The sequence below is a fragment of the Centrocercus urophasianus genome, unplaced genomic scaffold (genome assembly GCF_019232065.1).
Source record: "Centrocercus urophasianus isolate 14NV4802_14NV808 unplaced genomic scaffold, USGS_Curo_1.0 seq_21, whole genome shotgun sequence".
Taxonomy (NCBI): Eukaryota; Metazoa; Chordata; class Aves; order Galliformes; family Phasianidae; genus Centrocercus; species Centrocercus urophasianus.
In genome coordinates this window covers 10,920,556-10,939,244 of record NW_024884767.1, presented here as the reverse complement: position 1 = coordinate 10,939,244, position 18,689 = coordinate 10,920,556, and the positions used below count along the sequence as shown (strand labels likewise).

Below are 18,689 nucleotides of genomic sequence, written 5' to 3'. Positions count from 1 at the left end.
GTGCACAGTATGCTTGGCTAAAAGTAGCAGGAGAAAATTTTACTACAGTCTCACATACACTGAAGTGCAAAGAACTAACAGTGGTTCTACCTATGTCTTTACAAGGCTAGATGCTGGAGTGGCAATATAGTCAAATGCAAGTTTGACACATCTGAGTTACTTTACCTCCCCCTGAGAATTTTTCAGCACAACTTTCACATCTTCACCAGTGCCCCAGGAATTCTGGTTCTTCCAGATGAGGTCAGTGGGAGGGCTAGCAGTCACTCCAGCATTTGCAGCCCAAATCTGTTAAAAGTCACAAATGAATGTTACTTGTTAGTCTTACATAATTCACTTCCATTTTAGGTGACACCACTGAATCTCTTCCAGTTAAGAAAAAATAAAGTCTCACTCCAGCTACTACTTTTTTTTTTTTTTAAACATTAAAATATCCTTACTTTTTTAACATGAACAGACACTTTTGAATATGCAAATGCACCTACTTACAGTCAAAATTATTGTTGCATATATAAAGTAAGTTTCTAAGAAATGTGACTCTGTTCACTAAAAATTACCCTTCCCAACAGATGATAAAATGAATGCTAAATACAGGTGATTTTTTTTTCACCATCTGTATAGGAAGGACAAAAATACATTACTGACTTACTGACATACACGAATTAACCTAAAGCCAGTTTGAACTGAACAGGTGAAGCTTGACAACTTACTGTAACAGTCTGTCCTGCCTTCAGTACATATCTTGAGGTATATCTGTAACTTGCAGAAGTGTCTCCTATTTTTCTGATCATCTCCCAACCTCCCATAGGTTGATCCTGAAAAGAAGGATAAAGTTTGTCAGCAGCTATTGTGTTAAACATGTAGGGTATTTTACACATACGGACATGATGCATATAAAATTTTGTATTTCCCTTCAGCACATAGATAGCTACAGTTTTAGGCAAGCTGATCTTTTCTTATTCCAGGTTAGATTTCAATACATTCCACTTCTCCATTTTAACATCACCCTTTTTTAAATTAGTGTCTTAGTTTGCTTCAGGCTTTTTTATACCTTAGTCCACATAAATGCACAAGTATTAAGCCTTACAACATTTTGTCCAGCACTCCTGATCACTCCCACATACAATTTAGAACACTGCACTACAGAATGTTGCTGAAAAGTTTATGCCTGACTAAGTGCAATAACTATGAATCATATATGGCTACTTAGAGCTGATGGTTCAGCTATGGATAAACAAACGTGTAGCTAGGAGTCACCTATAATAGAAGGGAATCCCACATGGTGCAGAGGGAAGTTGCTGAAAAAAAATGGTTAGGGAAAAGTGGGAGGTCTTAACACACTAGAGCAAGTTAAAGTCGTCTTTATAAACACTAAAACATAACACAGGATTGTTTTTTTTTTCCCCTTAAACAGAAGTTAAAATTCCTATCTTGGGCAGGACCAATTTAATGCAACAGTTGATGTCCTTCAAACAAAAGCATGAGTAATAGTCAAAGCATTTCTTTAAGTGAAATGCCTTTAAATATTGTCCCACTTCCCCACTGATGCAAACTGCAGCCTATCCACAGAAAAACAATCTGGAAAGGTTTTGGCATGAGCAAATATTGCTCCTTCCAAAAACTGCAGATGCAACCAAGAAAAGAAGGAAAATTGTAACTTAATGAAGACATACACAAGTATTAAAGAGTGTCTCTAATTAGTCAGTTAGAACTTCACAGACATGTAGATCTTCATTCTGCATTGGTGCTATTTCTTCTGGGCCTTCTTAAGGCAGAGAGAAACTTCTGAAGATAAGAAATAGTGCAAATGGACTTCAGGCTATCAATGATAATTGTAACTGTAAAGCCAGATCATCTGGCAAAGCAGAACTAAAGAGTTTGGCACCTCGAAAACCATTAAAAACAATCAGGAAATTGTTACTAACCCACAATACAATGTTGGAAAGAACATTCTGTGACTGTCACTAATTTCTAACTGCCCTCTTTCATACAGCCTTAGTTCTAGAGTCAACATTAAGCCTGAGATGTGACATGGTGCTGAGAAAGCCTTCTACCTAATCAGCCCGCTGTGAAGACGTGATATGAGCACTTTCAAACCTGTTCAGAGGTATTCTTCAAGCGGATGAATTTTCCATCAACATCTATCTCCTCAATAGAGATATTTCCAGTGGCAGAAGCTGAATGGGAGATGCTAACACTACTGCTGGCTTCAGATTCTTCCACATCAATTCTCTTCCTCTTTCCTCTGGTGGTACGTACACTACGGCTTGATGAAGCTCGTGAAACTGTCACTCGAGAAGATGGGCCTGGAGAAAGTCTGAGCCTAAATTGAAGAAAATCAGAATCACAAACTGTAGGGGTTGGAAGGACCTCTAGAAATCACTGAGTCAGGCTCTGTGCAAAGCAGGCCCCCTTGCAGCAGGCTGTACAGGTAGGCATCCGGACAGGTCATGAAATCTCCAGTGAAGGAGAATTCACAACCTCCCTGGGCAGCCTCTTCCAGTGCTCCATCAGGAAGCAAAAGGAAATAAAACAAATTATTCTACCCTCATTTAAAAACTTTCTTCATATCTTCTCCTGTTCCCACCGAATTACATAGCTAAAGGTAGAGGAACATTGTAAACAAAAAACATTACATCAGAATTGAAGCTGTAATTACTTTAAAGAATTAAAATGTTGTCAAACAGCTCATTAATGCTCAGGGACATGAAAAACAAAAGAGTACTATATTAACATCATAAAATCATCTGCACTACTGGGTAGCTGTAGTAAGTCCAAAAAGCTCACAAACAGCAACTGCGCAACACTCTTACAAGGACTTAAGTTTTGGTAGGAAATTTATACAAAGATGTCTGTGGCAAAACCACCATCAGTATTTCACCCCCACACAGAAAAATCAGCTGAGAGGTGTGCCAGTAAAAAAAACCAAAGGAATACACAATTTCAAATCACAACTGTGACTTGCCAAGTCAAAGTTCTCAGTGCTGCTGAACTCAGGTGTAGAAAGTGTAGCTATCTGCTGAATTAGGTTATCACAATAGCTATGACAGTATTAAATTAACCCATGCTTAAAGCAACTTGGATAACAACTCAGGGCTAACTCTCAACAGGGGAATAATATCTGTATCTTTGTAGAACAGTCATTGAAATACTCAAGAAAGTTTCTGTCACAGAGGTAAATGTGTGTCAGACACAAGGATGCAAAGAACAGCGTTTTGTTAACACCAGTAAAGGGCTTAATGAAAGAACTGCCATTTAACAGAGTTTGACAAGCAAGCGCGCAGAGTCACCATGTTGCCACGTTCTTTCATACCTCTCCTCTTCGCTCTCCAGCAATTTGCGGTATGCACTGATTTCCATATCAAGTGCCAGTTTAACATCCAGAAGTTGTTCGTAGTCACTGAACTGCTGCTGCATTTGATTTCTCATCTCTGCCACTTCTCTCTCATTCTCAGCCAGTATTTTGCGACAGTTTTCCCGCTCCTTGGACAAGGCGTCCTCAAGCTCATGCACTCTATCTTGCCATGCTCTAGACTAGAAAGCATTGAAAAACAGTGGTCTAAAGGATAGCTCACTCTAATGTCAAAGCACTCCACTAATCAGGTAAGCTGAACTTCAGAATACCAGACTAAGCACCCTCTTTCTCTCTCTCCAAATTCAAACCCATCCACACTCAACATCCTGTTCTCCACATTTTCTTTAACACCTTAAGTCCCAATGAAATTTTCAACATACTTTAGAAGGCAAACATTTTCATATTTCAGAAAAATTAACTAAGTATTACCACAGCTGAAGAAGAATGGAACTAAAAAGTCAGTGTGTTTAAAGATAACACTGGGTAGGACACAAAGAAAATGAGCTTGGTGAACTTCAAAACCTGTGATACATAACTGTTTTTCAGCTCTCAGATATATGTTCCTTGCCTCAGTTTACTGCTGCCAATTCTAAATTCTTGAAGAAGTTTATCTAAAGGAATAGTGAATGCCTGCCTGCCTACCAACATTTTCAAGGTCTGCTGAAACTGCAGTGGCAATTGGTCCACAGGAAAGCTAATTTGCAAGGCATTGGCACAGGCTGCCTAGTGATGTGGTTGATACCTCACCCCTGGACTTTCAAGGTGAGGCTGGATCAGGCCTTGGACAACCTGTTCTAGCTCTGATGTCCCTGTTCATGGCAGCTGAGTTGGACTAGATGGCCTTCAGAGGTCCCCTTCCAACTCTAAGGATTCTACAATTCTATGATCTTAATATTGTATACACAGAAGGGAATACTTACCAAAGAATAACTAAATCACGACACCTTTAAGATCTACTTTCCCTGAGAGCATTTTTTCAGCCTGATGTTCTCTAAAATACTTTAATTGAAGGAAAAAAAAAAAACCAATAGTGCTCTAGAACCATATTGTCTGGTTAAATCATCAAATTTGCTGTGAAGGCACACTACTCTAAAAGTCATCATAGTACAGCAATAGCAAAACAAGCAGCCTATCACGCAGATGCAGAGGACCAGTTTAACTAGATGCTGCTCTTAAGACTCAGATAGCGCTTAGTGTTATGCAGAAGATTACAGAATTTGCTGAAATTCACAGCACATACCTCTGTAGATTTAGAAGTTTTTTAAACCTAGCAGCCAATTTAAGTTAGCAATATGACACTGACATTTAACTGAAGTTAGAAGGAAAAAACCAACACACTGACTGAGCCACCAGAACAATAACAATCACAATGTAAAGGCAGAAATAAGAGCTAAGTAGCCAGAAGCCTTAACCCAATTCTTGTGCAACCTCATGCACACTGATTACACAACCTGGCCTACTTTAGAAAATAATTTTACTGTATAACAGAAAAACTGGGAAGACTCATACCCGAAGTTATTTGGAAAGTGCATGAATGTTCTTCACCTGAAGTTTGAAATTCTCCAAGACTGAATTTTGAAATTCTCCAAGACTACTATACAGTAGCAATACAATTCAAAATTCATCACTAATCATAGGAAGAATAAAAACTACAAAATTACTAATTACTTATTGGAACAAAATACAAAGTCTTCATTGCATTCAACTGATCAGTAAGGTTCTGAAACGAGCTTCAGTAACAAGCATTAAAATCTGTCTAGCTTTTCACTCCAGATTTTCCAGTACATGACTATTTTGATCAAGTAAACTAGCACTGAATATGTGACTTGTCATAGGTTGTGTCACACTTCTATAAGCATGATCTGTATACTGTGACCTGACACTACGTCCATTTAGCTTCAGCTCTACAAACCTCAAGTGTAGCTACTTGATGCACTTCGCCCTCTAACTTCATCCCAATCCTGGCACAATCATTCAATTTCATCATTTTAAAAATAGCTCTAGATAATAAGTGGGTCAAATATGGAAGAAGATATCAAGCAAACTGTTTATTTTAGCTCTGGCTTGGAATCATGCTTTGCCGAATACTGCACTAAAGCATTCAGATACTGAAGAAAAGAACTAAATTGTTTAGAATGTCAAGAATATACAGCTTGTGCTTAATACTGTCTTATCTAGAAAACGAAGAAGGGGTTCTGCACAGTTCTTACAAGACCTAATATAATAGGATCAGATCCTTACTAGTACCATAAGATTTTTTTCAGTTTTCTCTACATTTGCTGGTACTAAGTTGAGATGAACACTTGACTCCATAAAGGGTGGAGAGGTGTTGCAGAGATCTAGACAAATTAGAGAACTGGGCAGTCACCAGATGCACAAAGTTTAACAAGAGCACATGCTGCAAATTCTGTGAATCCTGCACTAGGGAAGGGGCAACCCTGGTTATACATACAGACTGGGGAATGAGTGGCTAGACAGCAGCTCCACAGAAAGGGATCAGGGTGTTCTGGCTGATGGCAAATTGAACAAGAGCCAGCAGTGTGCCCTGGAGCCTAAAGGGCTAGCCCTGCCCTGGGGTGCAGCAGGCCCAGTGCTGCCACCAGGAGAGGAGGAAAGGGGCTGTCCTCTCTGCTCTGTGCAGCCTCACCTCCAGCACTACATGCAGATTTGGGCACCACAATATAAGAAGAACATAAAGATATTAGGAGTGTCCAAAAGAGGGCAACGAAGACTGTGAAGGGTCTGGAGGGCGAGGTGTGTGAGGACTGGCTGAGATCAATTGATTTGTCTGATCAAGAGCAGAGGCAGCTGACATGAGGCCTCATGGCAGCCTACATCCTTCAAATCTTCTGTAGCACAGAAGATCAACTTCGTCTAAAGAAGACATTACAAAAATAAGTTCAAACAGAACAACAGAACAGAAAACAAATTCAAAACACAGTGATGAACATACTTACAAAGTAAGGGAAAGAATTCACATTAAAAATCAACAACTAATAAGACTGAACAGACAAACTTGTTACCTCTTTCTGAATATCGGCGATATGGGAAGACAGTGTTTCAATTCGCATACGACTTTCATGAAGTTCTTCTCTTACCGTGTTGGCTGTACAACTGTGCATCTCAGATGACTGTCTAATATTTTCAAGCTGCAAAACATAAGACATCAACTTCAAACTATCTTTAATTAAAAGAAAAACCCCATCTCCAAACAAGATATATACAGTATGAAGGTGCGAAAGTTCCTCTCTCCAGCTCTAATATATTATAAAACATCTCTCTCTTCAGTGGTTAAATGTGGTGGTTCAATTATCATGTTTCAATTATCATGTTGATTGCTCTATCTAAAAACCACAGCTATCCGAGCATTTATTGTAGGATTAACTCAACTCATTAAAAGTTTCCCTTGAAGACACTACTAAAACTGGAATGCTAAGTTCAGTTTTTACTAAAAAAAAAAAAAAAACAGTATTTATCTTTATATACTTAAATACTGTTTTCTAAGTGTGTCTGAATAGACACTAACCTGAAATCATTGATTTTCTACAGAAGCAAGTAAACAACTGATGCTGATTATCAGACAACATGAGCACATTAGTTACGTGCCTTAAGATTACAGGTACCAATGCCGTGATCACTGCTTCTTTATTTTAATTTATTACATCAAGTTCGAGTAATTTTGTTTTTAGACTGTTTAAAACACCCAAAAGGAAGCCTCAAAAAGATTTTTCAGATTATAGGAAGATTTTTGCTAGATCTTATTTGAAATAACTTCCTTTCTCCTAGTTTTTTCAAGTCAGACCGAAGCCCTGAAGATAAGCAACTGCACAGTTTTCCAACTTTGTTTTTAAAAATACTGAACGCTGTTCTGAAAAACACTAACTGCAATAAGAAGCCACAAGAATCAGGTTGAGACATCAGGATCCTTCCTTATAAAAATTACAAAAATGCTGAATCATAGTAGAGGAAGGAAATGAAGTATAACTGATTTCAGTTTGAGTAGGGTTTCACCCTTCTATAAATGCAGAAATGACTGGGTGTGGTCAAGGTCTCCACACAAGAATTTTGATATAGGGTTTGATATGGAGTGCTGTCTTCTCAGCAAGCCATGTTATGGATTAAGCTTTACACAAAATACAGAACACTATGCTTATTATTGAGATTGTTCTGTTACATTTATAATAACCACAACTTTCCTTGAATTCAAAGTAATCTCAGTACAAGTCTTCTTCCACATACTTCATTTACACAGTGCTTTCTATACCTATTTTATTGCGCTATTTAAGTTTCAACTCTGCCTCCAAAACGAGAACTACAAATGTAGATTTACCTTCAAAAACATGGTGACTTTAACCCAAATGCCAAAATAAAATCCTCTGAAATCTAAGAAATTGGTAGGATATCCCTCCACTAAACAAAGCAAAATAAAGTAAATCGGACAACTGCATGAAAGAACATTCTCACTTTGCTACTGTAAGTCTGTTCGAGCTCCTCTTTGTACAGTTTCACTTGTGCGTCATGCTGCTCTCTTATTTCCTTCAGTGCTTGGGCCAGTTTATACTCATATTCTATTTGACGCCCAGAGTCAACTTCAACTAAGCGAGTTTCATGTTTTCTTCTCGTCTCCTTGATTTCCTAAGAAAAATAAAAAGACAAGATCACCGTTCAATAAATGAGGAAAAGCAAGTTTTAGCATCTGACTATCCAATAAGCAGACTGCAATAGAAATTTCAGTTAGTCTTGTGAGTCTTTATTGGAGAAGTTGAGAACTTCACACTAGGTATGAAGATGGAGTGTGGGTTAAAATTCAGCTCACTAGTGATGAGCCCGGGGGAATGACATCAGGGTCGGGAGTGAAGCCAACAGCTGAGCTGAAATGCATCTACACCAAAGCACACAGCATGGGCAACAAACAGGAAGAGCTAGAAGCCATTGTGTGGCAAGCAAACTGTGACTTAGTTGCCGTTACAGAAACATGGTGGGATCGCTCACATAACTGGAGTACTGCAATAGATGGTTATAAGCTCTTCAGAAGGAACAGGCAAGCAAGGAGGGGATGGTTGTGTGGTTGTGAGTATTTGAGAGTGTTGTGATGCTGTAAAGCTTGGAGCTGGGAATGATAAGATCAGGACCCTATGGGTAAGGATCTAGGGAAAGGCCAAGAAGGCTCACATCTTAGAGGGTCTGTTACAGACATTCCAACCAGGATGAAGAGACAACAGACAAGGCGTTCTACAAGCCAGAAGTCACGCAATCACCAGCCCTTGTTCTGGTGAGGGACTTCAACTTCCCTGATTTATGCAGGAAATACAACACAGCCCAGAGGAAGCCGTATAGAAGACTTGAGTGTGTGGAAATAACAGCCTGACACTGCTGAAGCCCACCACGGGAGGTGCTCTCCTAGACCTGCTGCTCACAAACAGAAGGACTGGTGGGAGATATGGTGACTAGGAGTTGTCTTGGGGAGAACAACCACGAAATCGTAAGAGTTCTTCATTTTTGGTGAAGTCAGGAACAGGGGGTCAGCAGAACTGCTACCCTGGACTTCCAGAGGGCAGATTTTGAGCTGCTCAGGACATTGATAGAAAGGATCCCTTGGGAGTCAGTCCCAAAGGATAAAGAGATCCAGGAAGGCTGGAAATTCCTCAAGAAGGAAATCTGAAAGGTGAAGCATTAGGCTATTCCCCTGTGCTATAAGATGAGCAGCAGAGAAGACGATCAGCATAGCTTAACAGGGAACTTTTGCTAAGATTCTGGGAGAAAAAAAATTGCCTCCCCATAGAAGAAGGGACAGGCAACTCAGGGAAAGTACGAAGTTGCTAGCAGATACAGTAGGAATATAAGAGAGGCAGAAGCCAAGTGTGGGCTCAACCTGGCCACTCTAGCAAGAGACAAAAAAAAAAAAAAATATTATTTATAAATTATCAGTAACAGGAGGGTGAAGGACAATTTCTGTCCTTCACTGCATGTGACAGAAAACAAAACCATTGAGGATAAGGAAAAAGCTGATGTTCTCAGTGCCTTCTTTGCATGTGAGTCCTCTACATTCAGACCAGTTATCCTTGGGGCACTCAGCTTCCTGACTTGGGAGTCTGGGATGGAGAGTGAAAAAAGCCCTAACAATTCAGGAGAAATTAGAGACCTACTACTCCATCTGGACTGTCACAAGTCCATGGGGCCAGCTGAGATCCACTTGAGGGTGCTGAGAACTGGCAAAGGTGATTGCCAAGCTGGGTCCACAAACTATCAGGGTTCCTGGTCAACTGCAGAGGTCTCAGAGGACTGGAGGCTTGTCAATATTAGAGAATGAGGTGGATGAGGAAAAGGCTGTTGATGTAGTCTGCCTAAACTTCAGCAAAGCCTTTGACACCATCATTGACACCCACAGTATTCTCCTGTAGAGGTGGCAACCAATGGCTTGGACAGGTACACTTTTTCTGGGTTATAAACTGGCTGGAGGGTCAGGTCCAGAGGATGGTGATGACTGGAGTAAAAACCAGCTAGCATCCAGTGAAGAGCTGTCTTCCTCAGAGGTCAGTACTGGAGTTCTGTCCTGTTTAATACCTTTAATGATTATTTGGATGAGGAAATTGAGTGCACTCACAGAAGGCTGCAGATGCTACTAAGGAGCGGGGAAGTGTTCATCTATGCGATGGTAGAAAGGCCCTACACAGGGATCTGGTCAGGCTGGATCACTGAGCTGAGACCAAAGGGATGAAATTCAACAAGACCAAGTACTGGATCCTGAACTTTGATCACAACAACCCCAGGCAACTCTTCAGGCCTAGGGCAAAATAGCTGCAAGGCTGTGCAGAGGAAAAGGATCTGTGGGGTGTTGGTTAATACTCAGCTAAACACGAGCCAGCAGTAAGCCCAGATGGCCAAGAAGGCCAACAGCATCCTGGCTTGTGCCAGCTGTGAAGCCAGCAGGACTAGGGTGGTGATCATCCCCCTGTTCTTAACACCGGTGAGGCCACATCTCAAGTACTGTGTTCAGTGCCAAGCCCCTCACTACAAGATAAAGGCCATGGAGTGTGTGCAGAGAAGGACAATGAAGCTGGTGGTGAAGAGTCTAGAGCACAAGTCTTATGAGTATCAGCTGAGGAAACGAAGACTGTTTAGTGTGGAGAAGAGGAGGCTTAGGGGTGACCTTATCACTCTCTAAAATGACCCAAAAGGAGGTTGCAACGAGGTGACATGACACCCAAAGCTATTTCACCATTTATAAGAGCTCTGAGTTCATGTTATGTGCTTGTAATAAAAAGATGAAAACCTAGATACAAGAAAAGTAAATTCTGCTCAGAATGGGCGTTCAAAAAGTTATTCTATTACTTCAGAATGACCTTTCAGTTATCCTTTGTCCTTTAAAAACACAAATATTTTATACTAAGAAAATTTACCTCCTCATACATATTCTTACGGAATTCCAAATCCTCAATGAGGCTCTGACAACGATTTTCAAGATCCACCTTCTGTAAAGTTTCATCAGCAAGTTCTTTCTTGGCCGCAGCTAAAGAAATCTCAAGCTTTAGGAAAAGAACACAAACGCTCAGCATGATTATGTAGCAAAACTTGCATAACACAAATAACTCATCTGCCTACTGATACATTAAATAGATATTAAGGTTGAGGTTGACAATCAAGTCTAGTATTTAAAAGCAATGATTTTTTTCTCCTTTGTGATTGCTTGCACAAGTGAATAATAGATTCTGCACACTGATAAGATTCATGCTAGTGATAAATGTCCTAAAATGCCCTAACAAGCCTTCATTTTTTCTACTTGACAAAGAACAGCTTCCTGGTTTCAGATGTCTCCTAGACTCATGCAAAGAATTTCTTTGTTGGTCTTGGTTTTCTTTTTGCTTAAAATCACAGTTAAGATACTTCAAAGGGTCAACAAAACTGTAAGATTTTTTTACTTGCTATCAGATGTCCTGAAGACAGAGTGCTACAAACAGAACTATAAAGAATGAAGATAATCATAAAAGTAGGAAAAGTAGGAAAAACTTTAAAGTTCCAGCACTCTGACCCAACTTGCTTTCAGGAAGTATCTTCAAGAAGAATCAAATATGTTCTCATTACCCTCTATGAAAGACAGCTACAGCTTCTCTCCTCCAGCCATCTCTCATTGTTTCATCAACTCATTTTTTTATTAAATAATTACCCCAGTTCTCTTAAGGAATCTTCCCGGCTGCAATTTAAAGCTATCAGTTTTTGGTTGGTTTGGACTGGCACAAACAACTGACTACAGCAGTCCTGTAAGTGAAGGCTACAGTTCCGCTTTCTACATAAGTCCAAGGTCCATTGCACTTTTCAGATTCTTTCTGGAAGAACAGTACTGAACCAGTTACTCATTTATATCAGTGACCTCAGTCACCCCACAAAATACTTCTCCAGTTTAAGTCTGTTTTGAACTCTTGATATGTTCGTCTACAGAAATGTGATCCTTTATACTCTGCCAAGCCTGGAATTTTAAAAGCACTCTACCATTCATGCTATTAATAAACTGAACCATACTGAACATACACCTATTCGACACTTTTGTTAAATTCTGACGGCAAACCTTAAGTTCTAGATTTGCATTCTTGTTTTGGCAACAAAGTTGCATTTTACCATAATGACACCAGTTCCTTAGTTAAGTATTCCTTTTCCTCACCTGCACAATTTGATCTCTTAAATCCTCAAGTTCTTCTTCCTGACTTCTCTTATCACCCAGTGCTGTGGCCAGCGCAGCTTCCTTAGCATTTAGCGCTGCTTCAAACTCTCGAAGTTTGACTTGAGCTGCATTAAGATCAGAATCCTTTTTTGCATAGCTGGAATAAAACAGAAGGCAGTAAGAACAGAAACGCCCCAAAGTTGACAAGCAAAACAAGGTGCAATCTAAACACTTTGTTCATTTAATTTACTTTTGTTTAAAAACCAACTACTTAGTTCTGTTCTCTTATACTACAAATTACTTAGTACTTCACTCGAACGGTAGAAACTTTATTATAGAGGAAATTGTGTGACAAAAGATTTTATAAGTGCTGTATGCATGGAAAGTGAAAACTGGTTAAAGTTGATTTTCGTTTTCTCCTTCACAAGCCACTGTAACAATGTCCTATCGCCTGAGTTTTAATAGGTAGAAATAAGTTGCTCCCATTAACAGGCCCTTTTCATAGAGTGGAAACAAATAATCTCAGCAGCCCTTTTTATCCATGCAGGAACTTGTACAGATCAACAGTCCAGCCTGCAAACAGTCCTCTTTCAACCAACAAACCAGCTTCTAAATCAAAATTGAAGTTCACTATGTACAAGATAACAGCCCATGAACAGAAGCTGTAATATAGCAAGTTACTTTGCTATACTACACCCTTCTAATCATACATCGTGACTAAATTCCACAGGTCAGAGGAAAGATACCCAAATATTTTTTACATAGTAGTCTGCCATCAACAAAACTGTAGTAGTGATGAGGTAGAAGTATCTTTATTTTTAAAGAGGCCAACATTGTTTTCAAATTATTGTTCAAACTAGTTGTCAGGTCTTTATAGGTGCCCAAATGGGGTTATTCTCTAAGGCATATGCAAACAAGGCAAGCGAGAAAAGAAAGATATTTCTAAAAGCTGAAATACTTCCTCTCTGTGATATCCATGCTTCTCAGGTGAAGGAAGCAGCACACAAAAATTCTAAATATTTACAGTCAAGCCATAAGCCATTCTACAAGAATAAATGGATTAGGACAACAGCTAGCAGATTTCAGTTTCCACATTTCCTTGGGGAAAAAAAATAGAATTCACAACACTAAAAAGAGAAATCTGGAAACCAGTAAAGACTCTTAAGAACTAGATCCTAACGGCCAGAGCATGAATACAGCCAGTACTTTTCAAATCAAAGCACTGCACTTACAGCAAAGCTTCTCAGCAAAATGAGACTAGCATCAGATCAACACACAATTTTGAAGAGAAGCTTAAATTTGTGGCTTTTCCAAGATCACATGCAAGTACATGCAATTAATAACAATTTCCAAGAGAAAAGGGTGTGCAGAAGGCTTACCACAACGTGTATGAATCATTTTGGAGGCGATTTAGGCTGTACAGCCACCAGATGGCGGGCTTTATGTAACAGACTTAGCTTTAAGCCAAACCCACCTCCTCTGAATGACACAGCACACTGATGTGGTACACAGTACAACTGATCTCAAGAATTGAGAATCTTGTTTTCAAGAATTTATTAACATTTCTGCTGCTCAGTGCTATCCATTTGCTCAATGGGGTTTTACATATGACTGCTTAGACCCAATAGCTGGGTTCATCTATCAGATCACAGAAAGTAATTTAGGTTTTGGCCACATGGGTCCCCTACTTCCAAGCTCCCTTTGTTATTCACCAGAAACCCACTACTCTGTCCTTCCTCTCCTTCTCAGGCCTGTTAGAACTCCACTGTACAAGAACACCTGAATGACACCGAAGGTGGGGGAAAAAAAAAAAAAAAAAAAAAAAAAAAAAAAAGGGAGAAGTATCACATGATGGTATCAACACAACAGAAACCTCTCCATCTTCTAAGACTGATGAGGGCCCATCAAGCTCTGAGCATCACTGGATAACACTTCTCAAAAAACATGCAGAAATGGCCTCACTCATGCTCTCACAAAGCTTCAGACTGAAATCAAGCCTGTCAAGTTGGATCCTAAAACTACGAGTCTGGTCCTCAAAGTAGGGCATGTATACAAGAGTGCAATCCTGTCTGAATTATCCTGAACTCTAAAAATGAGAAGATTCCATCTGTGACCGAGGTCACAAAAGGGAAAAAGGCAGAACTGAAGTGTTATTAGTTATATATGCCATAAGTTGTCTCAATCAAAGAGCTCATCTGAACATACTCTCAGGAGGAAAACAAATGGGAGCTCAACAATTTTAATGCTGAAAGCCAGACTAAATCTCAGCACCCCATCAGCATCTTCCCAGCCCTAAAGGAATATGGAAAAGAGCAACAAGATCAGAAAAACCTCTCAGCATCACATGCATACCCCACACACCTAGTAATTTCTGCCAGGAAGAACTTCAGAGTCCCAACAACAGCTAGCTTCTTCCACCACAAAAAGCTGAAGCTGCATTTGAAGACAACAAAAAAGCCCAAGCCCCAAGTACCTTCTTGCTGCCACGTTCAGCAATTACCTAGAACTGTACTCCAAGTAGTTTCACTCTTGAAAGCAATAGAAGCAAAGAATTGCTAGCCTGCCTCTTCAAAGAAGAAACCTGCTTTTCTCTTTGGACTTTGAAGAGCATCTATTCATTCAAGCATCTATTCAAGCATCAATTCATTCATTTACAATTTATTTTGAAATAATGCAGAACTAAGATCTGACCAAAACCTAGCCAGTTGCTCTTTATTTTCTCTGTACTTCAGGGAGAACTTGTGCTTCAGAAATATAACCCGCATCATTTAACACATAAAAACACTGCAGAGAGACTCTCAACTGGTATTACCTCACTGCTCTCCCTAACAGAAGTTGCAGCCAATAATACCTTAGATAAGGCCTTGCACAAACTGCCCTTCAGAAAGTAATGCCTCCTATTTATTTCCTTAGAAACTACAACACATACAAAGATCGCAATATCACTTTATGATAGAACAGACTGTCACTGCAACCACTCTTCTTCAACACAGTAACCACTATTAGCTAGTCATGAACAAGAGCCTGCTTTGCCACACAACAATCTGCATCAGCAGAGGTGACCCAGTGTTGCAGCTGCTGCTGCTGAAATGCATCACCTGCCTCACTGTGCTCACAGCCAGTTTGGTTTCCAAAAACATTCAGCAAGAGTCAGTGAATGTCAGTGGGTGCCATTTTTTCCCCACGGAAGAATTTAATGCCTCACCTTCACTATATTCACACTTCCATGTTGTACATCATTTTAGACAGCTCAGTTTGCTCACCATTCCCACTGTACAACTTGTAAAGCAGAACGAACAAGCACACAATCCTAAGGTACCATGGTTGTGTCTGGTTACCTGTGGCAGCTCATTTAAAACTAATAGAATGCTCCCACAATGCCACTGGTGCTACCACTGCTCTGGTGCAGATCAGAGAAACAGACATACCACTGAATCTCACGGAAAGAGGAAGGCTCCCTTTTCATGCTCTTGCAACCACCCTTCCTCTTTCTTAAACTCTGAAGTTCATGAAACATCCTAGAATTTCCTGCAATTTCATTGAATTTCTTACTAAGCTAGCTGAAAAGCTACCTAGGAAACAAATAATTTTATACCAGTTTATACCAGGCCCAAGCTGAGCCTGGGCATGATTAAAGTTCCACTGAAGCTGACCAAGTGCAAAATGTCAGCAACCTAGGGGAGACCCTTTCCTTGTCTCTCACCACAGACCCGTTCATTCCTGACAGTATTTGGGCAGCCACATTAGAGGTAAGTGCTGCCAGCAGTAATTTCAAGGAACATTAATTTTTCAGACAATTTGTGAAATGACTATGTGAGTGTAACTAATGATAAAGCAGCTCACAGTTACATTTACTTAAGGTTACACGGTAGCACACACTGTGCTGTTCTCCAGTCAAGTTGGGGAGGTGTGCGTGCATGTGCAGAAACAAATCTAGTCACGCTAATTAAACAAGACATCAAGCATTGCTTTCCCATATTTCTTCCCCTAAGGCACAGAATACAGTAAAGCTGCATTTTGAAAGAATACAATTTACAAAAACAGAAGGGGTATCTGTCAGAAAGCATTAATGACTCTGTATACATATCAACATGACAATAAACACCACCAGTTAAGCTCACTATTCGTGTAAATTAATACATACAACCTGGTTCCAACTTCTTATTTCATCAACTTTAAACAGTTGAAAATGGTAACTGAAATCATGGCTATTTGACTATCCCCATCACTCACCCCATTCTGAAGAGCTCAGCTGACCATGTGAATTGAAGAATTGTAGCCATCAGTTTTAGCAGACCCTTTGCACAAGAACTACATACATTAAACCGTTGCTCAAAATTAATTGTTTTTACAGTTGCAAAAAAAAGACTCAAGTATAAGCATTTATGGTTCAGTGAAGTTTGATGTGTTTCCATACCTAATGATACAGACACCTGTGATCAGTTGATTCGGTCCATGAGAGTGGTGATTCCACAGCTGCACTGACTCCTTTGCCAGATGTATTTGTACACATCATAATCTTGACCAAACAAATCTTAAAACAGCAGTAAAGAGCTCACAGAACTTCAAAATGATAAGAGAACAGCACCAAAATGCTACCACATATTGAATTTCCAGTAAAAATACCACATTACAAACAGCCTGTTTATTCAATGTCTGTAGTAGTACTCACAAAATTTCTGCAGAACACACTTAATGACTTTGTTTAATAAAACCCCATGGAAGGTAAAAAAAAACCACAAAACAAAAGCAGGCATCAAAGCTTCAAAAGAGATGAAGAATAAGCTGTTGTTGAGTTGTCTACATCAGGGTGTGAACATACAGCAGGCATTTGATAAACTAACATTCGCATAACTTCACTATATTTGGCAGCAGTAGATCTCCCACTCCATAACAGCTGGAATTTGTCACTACAGTTTGATTTCCAAATTTACTGCTTCAAGTTACCACTGCAAGTAGACACATACTTGTAGGATATGGTTACATCCTACTCCACGTGGAAGACATGCTCTTAGATCATTCACTCTTACATTTCACTTGTTTAAATTACAGTGCAACAAGTTAATTACTCCTCTCCTTATTTCCTTGGGATGACATCTCTAGGGTACACATGAGAACAGAGACAGGGTTCAGATTAAAGCTCAGCTGTTTCGTAGCCCCCAGACTTTACTTCACTTCTCAACATCACCCACAATAACATGAATCGTAGAATGGCTTGGATTTGGAAAGCACCCCAAGAATCAAGTTCCAGTGCCCCTGCCACAGGCAGGACTGCCAGCTGCAAGACAAAGAACAAGCAGGCTGCCCAGGGCCTCATGCAACCTGGCTTTGAACACCTGCAGGGATAGGGCATTCAAAGCTTCTCTGGGCAGTCTGTGCCAGTGCCACACCATCCGTTCAGTGAAAAACTTCCCCTTGACATCTGATCTAAATCATCTCTCCTTTTGTTTAAAACCATTCCAATCCTGTCCTGAAGCACACTTTGAAGAGTGTTATATTAGCTGCCCAAGATTGTACCCTTAGGTCATTATGACACAACACATGTGCACCACAGGAAACCCTGGAACAGCTGTTAGAACTTGGCTGGCAGGAATGTCACAGGGTTCTTCTGAACAGTTGCTCAGTGTATCAGCTGCACACTTGCAGAGCAATTCAAGCTACAAGGCAGTAACAGTTAGGTGTAATCCTAGCTGTTACCAATATTGCTTAGGCTATTACTGCTGAGTCTCACCTCAGAAATCCATTTCTGAATAAGGATGGAGAAAGTAGACCAACTGAAAGCAAAGCAGAATAACTAGAGAATTCAGCTCTTTAATATTAATAAATGCACAGAGCTAGCTGTCTGACAAAATTACCTTCTTATAAGTGACTATATACAGCTGAAAATCAATGACCATTAAATCCTCTATCAGCATCTTTGATAAATCATAATTTCTTTAAGTGAAAATTTACCTCTAACACATTGTCTGCTTTTACAGGAAGTGTACTTCAGTACTGGAAAGCCACCAGTGAAACTTCCAGAAGAGTTTCCTAAATTAGCAATTTAATAGTGTTATTGTGCTTTCTATAGCTGTTTTAGTTTCCATGGAAAATGACATAAGGCATTACTTTCATATATTTTTATACTGTAAGTAAACCACTACAGAAATTGGAAAGTAACCTGTAGCTTTGGTTTTTTGTGCACTGATTGGGCAGAAAGTCAAAAAACAGAAAGATTCTTGGAATTTAAAAAGAAAAGAATGAAGCACACCAGAAGAGCATTCCACCAACTAAAGAAAGCAGAGTTGTGAGAACAACTGGGTTTTCCACAGAAAAAGCAAATAGCAGAGAACGGCTAGCTGGACTGTGACTCCCTTTGCTCAGGGTCATACAACTGAACAGCCAACCATCTGTGCTCCTTCTGGATGAGGTGAATCCCCCTTCAGCATCCAGAAGTATTCTGCAAAGCCACAATGTGTTTTTTTTGTGTTTTTTGTTTTTTTTTTTTTTTTTTAAACTGTGGATTATCTTCACCCCAAGCTCACATGTAACGGCCATCAGCTTCTGAGAAGTGCCCATCCCTCCCATGAAGTCACAAAAACAATGTCAATCCCTGCCCGGTCTTCTACTTGAGTGCCCATCTGTAGCTACAGTGCACTTCCCCCTTTTATCTGGCTTTTTTTTTTTTTTTTTTTTTTTTTT

General features: G+C 39.8%; 1 protein-coding gene across 1 annotated transcript in view; it reads right to left on the bottom strand.

Moving 5' to 3' along the window:
- LMNB1 (lamin B1) overlaps positions 1-18,689 on the bottom strand; it is a 30,052-nt gene that overhangs the window by 9,899 nt on the left and 1,464 nt on the right. Inside the window, exons 2-9 of the mRNA XM_042823073.1 lie at positions 12,009-12,165; positions 10,753-10,878; positions 7,817-7,987; positions 6,376-6,501; positions 3,311-3,531; positions 2,095-2,320; positions 708-812; positions 166-285 (exon numbers count right to left, since the gene is read on the bottom strand). Coding sequence (XP_042679007.1) covers positions 166-285; positions 708-812; positions 2,095-2,320; positions 3,311-3,531; positions 6,376-6,501; positions 7,817-7,987; positions 10,753-10,878; positions 12,009-12,165 — 1,252 coding nt within the window. The remainder of the gene's footprint in view (positions 1-165; positions 286-707; positions 813-2,094; positions 2,321-3,310; positions 3,532-6,375; positions 6,502-7,816; positions 7,988-10,752; positions 10,879-12,008; positions 12,166-18,689) is intronic.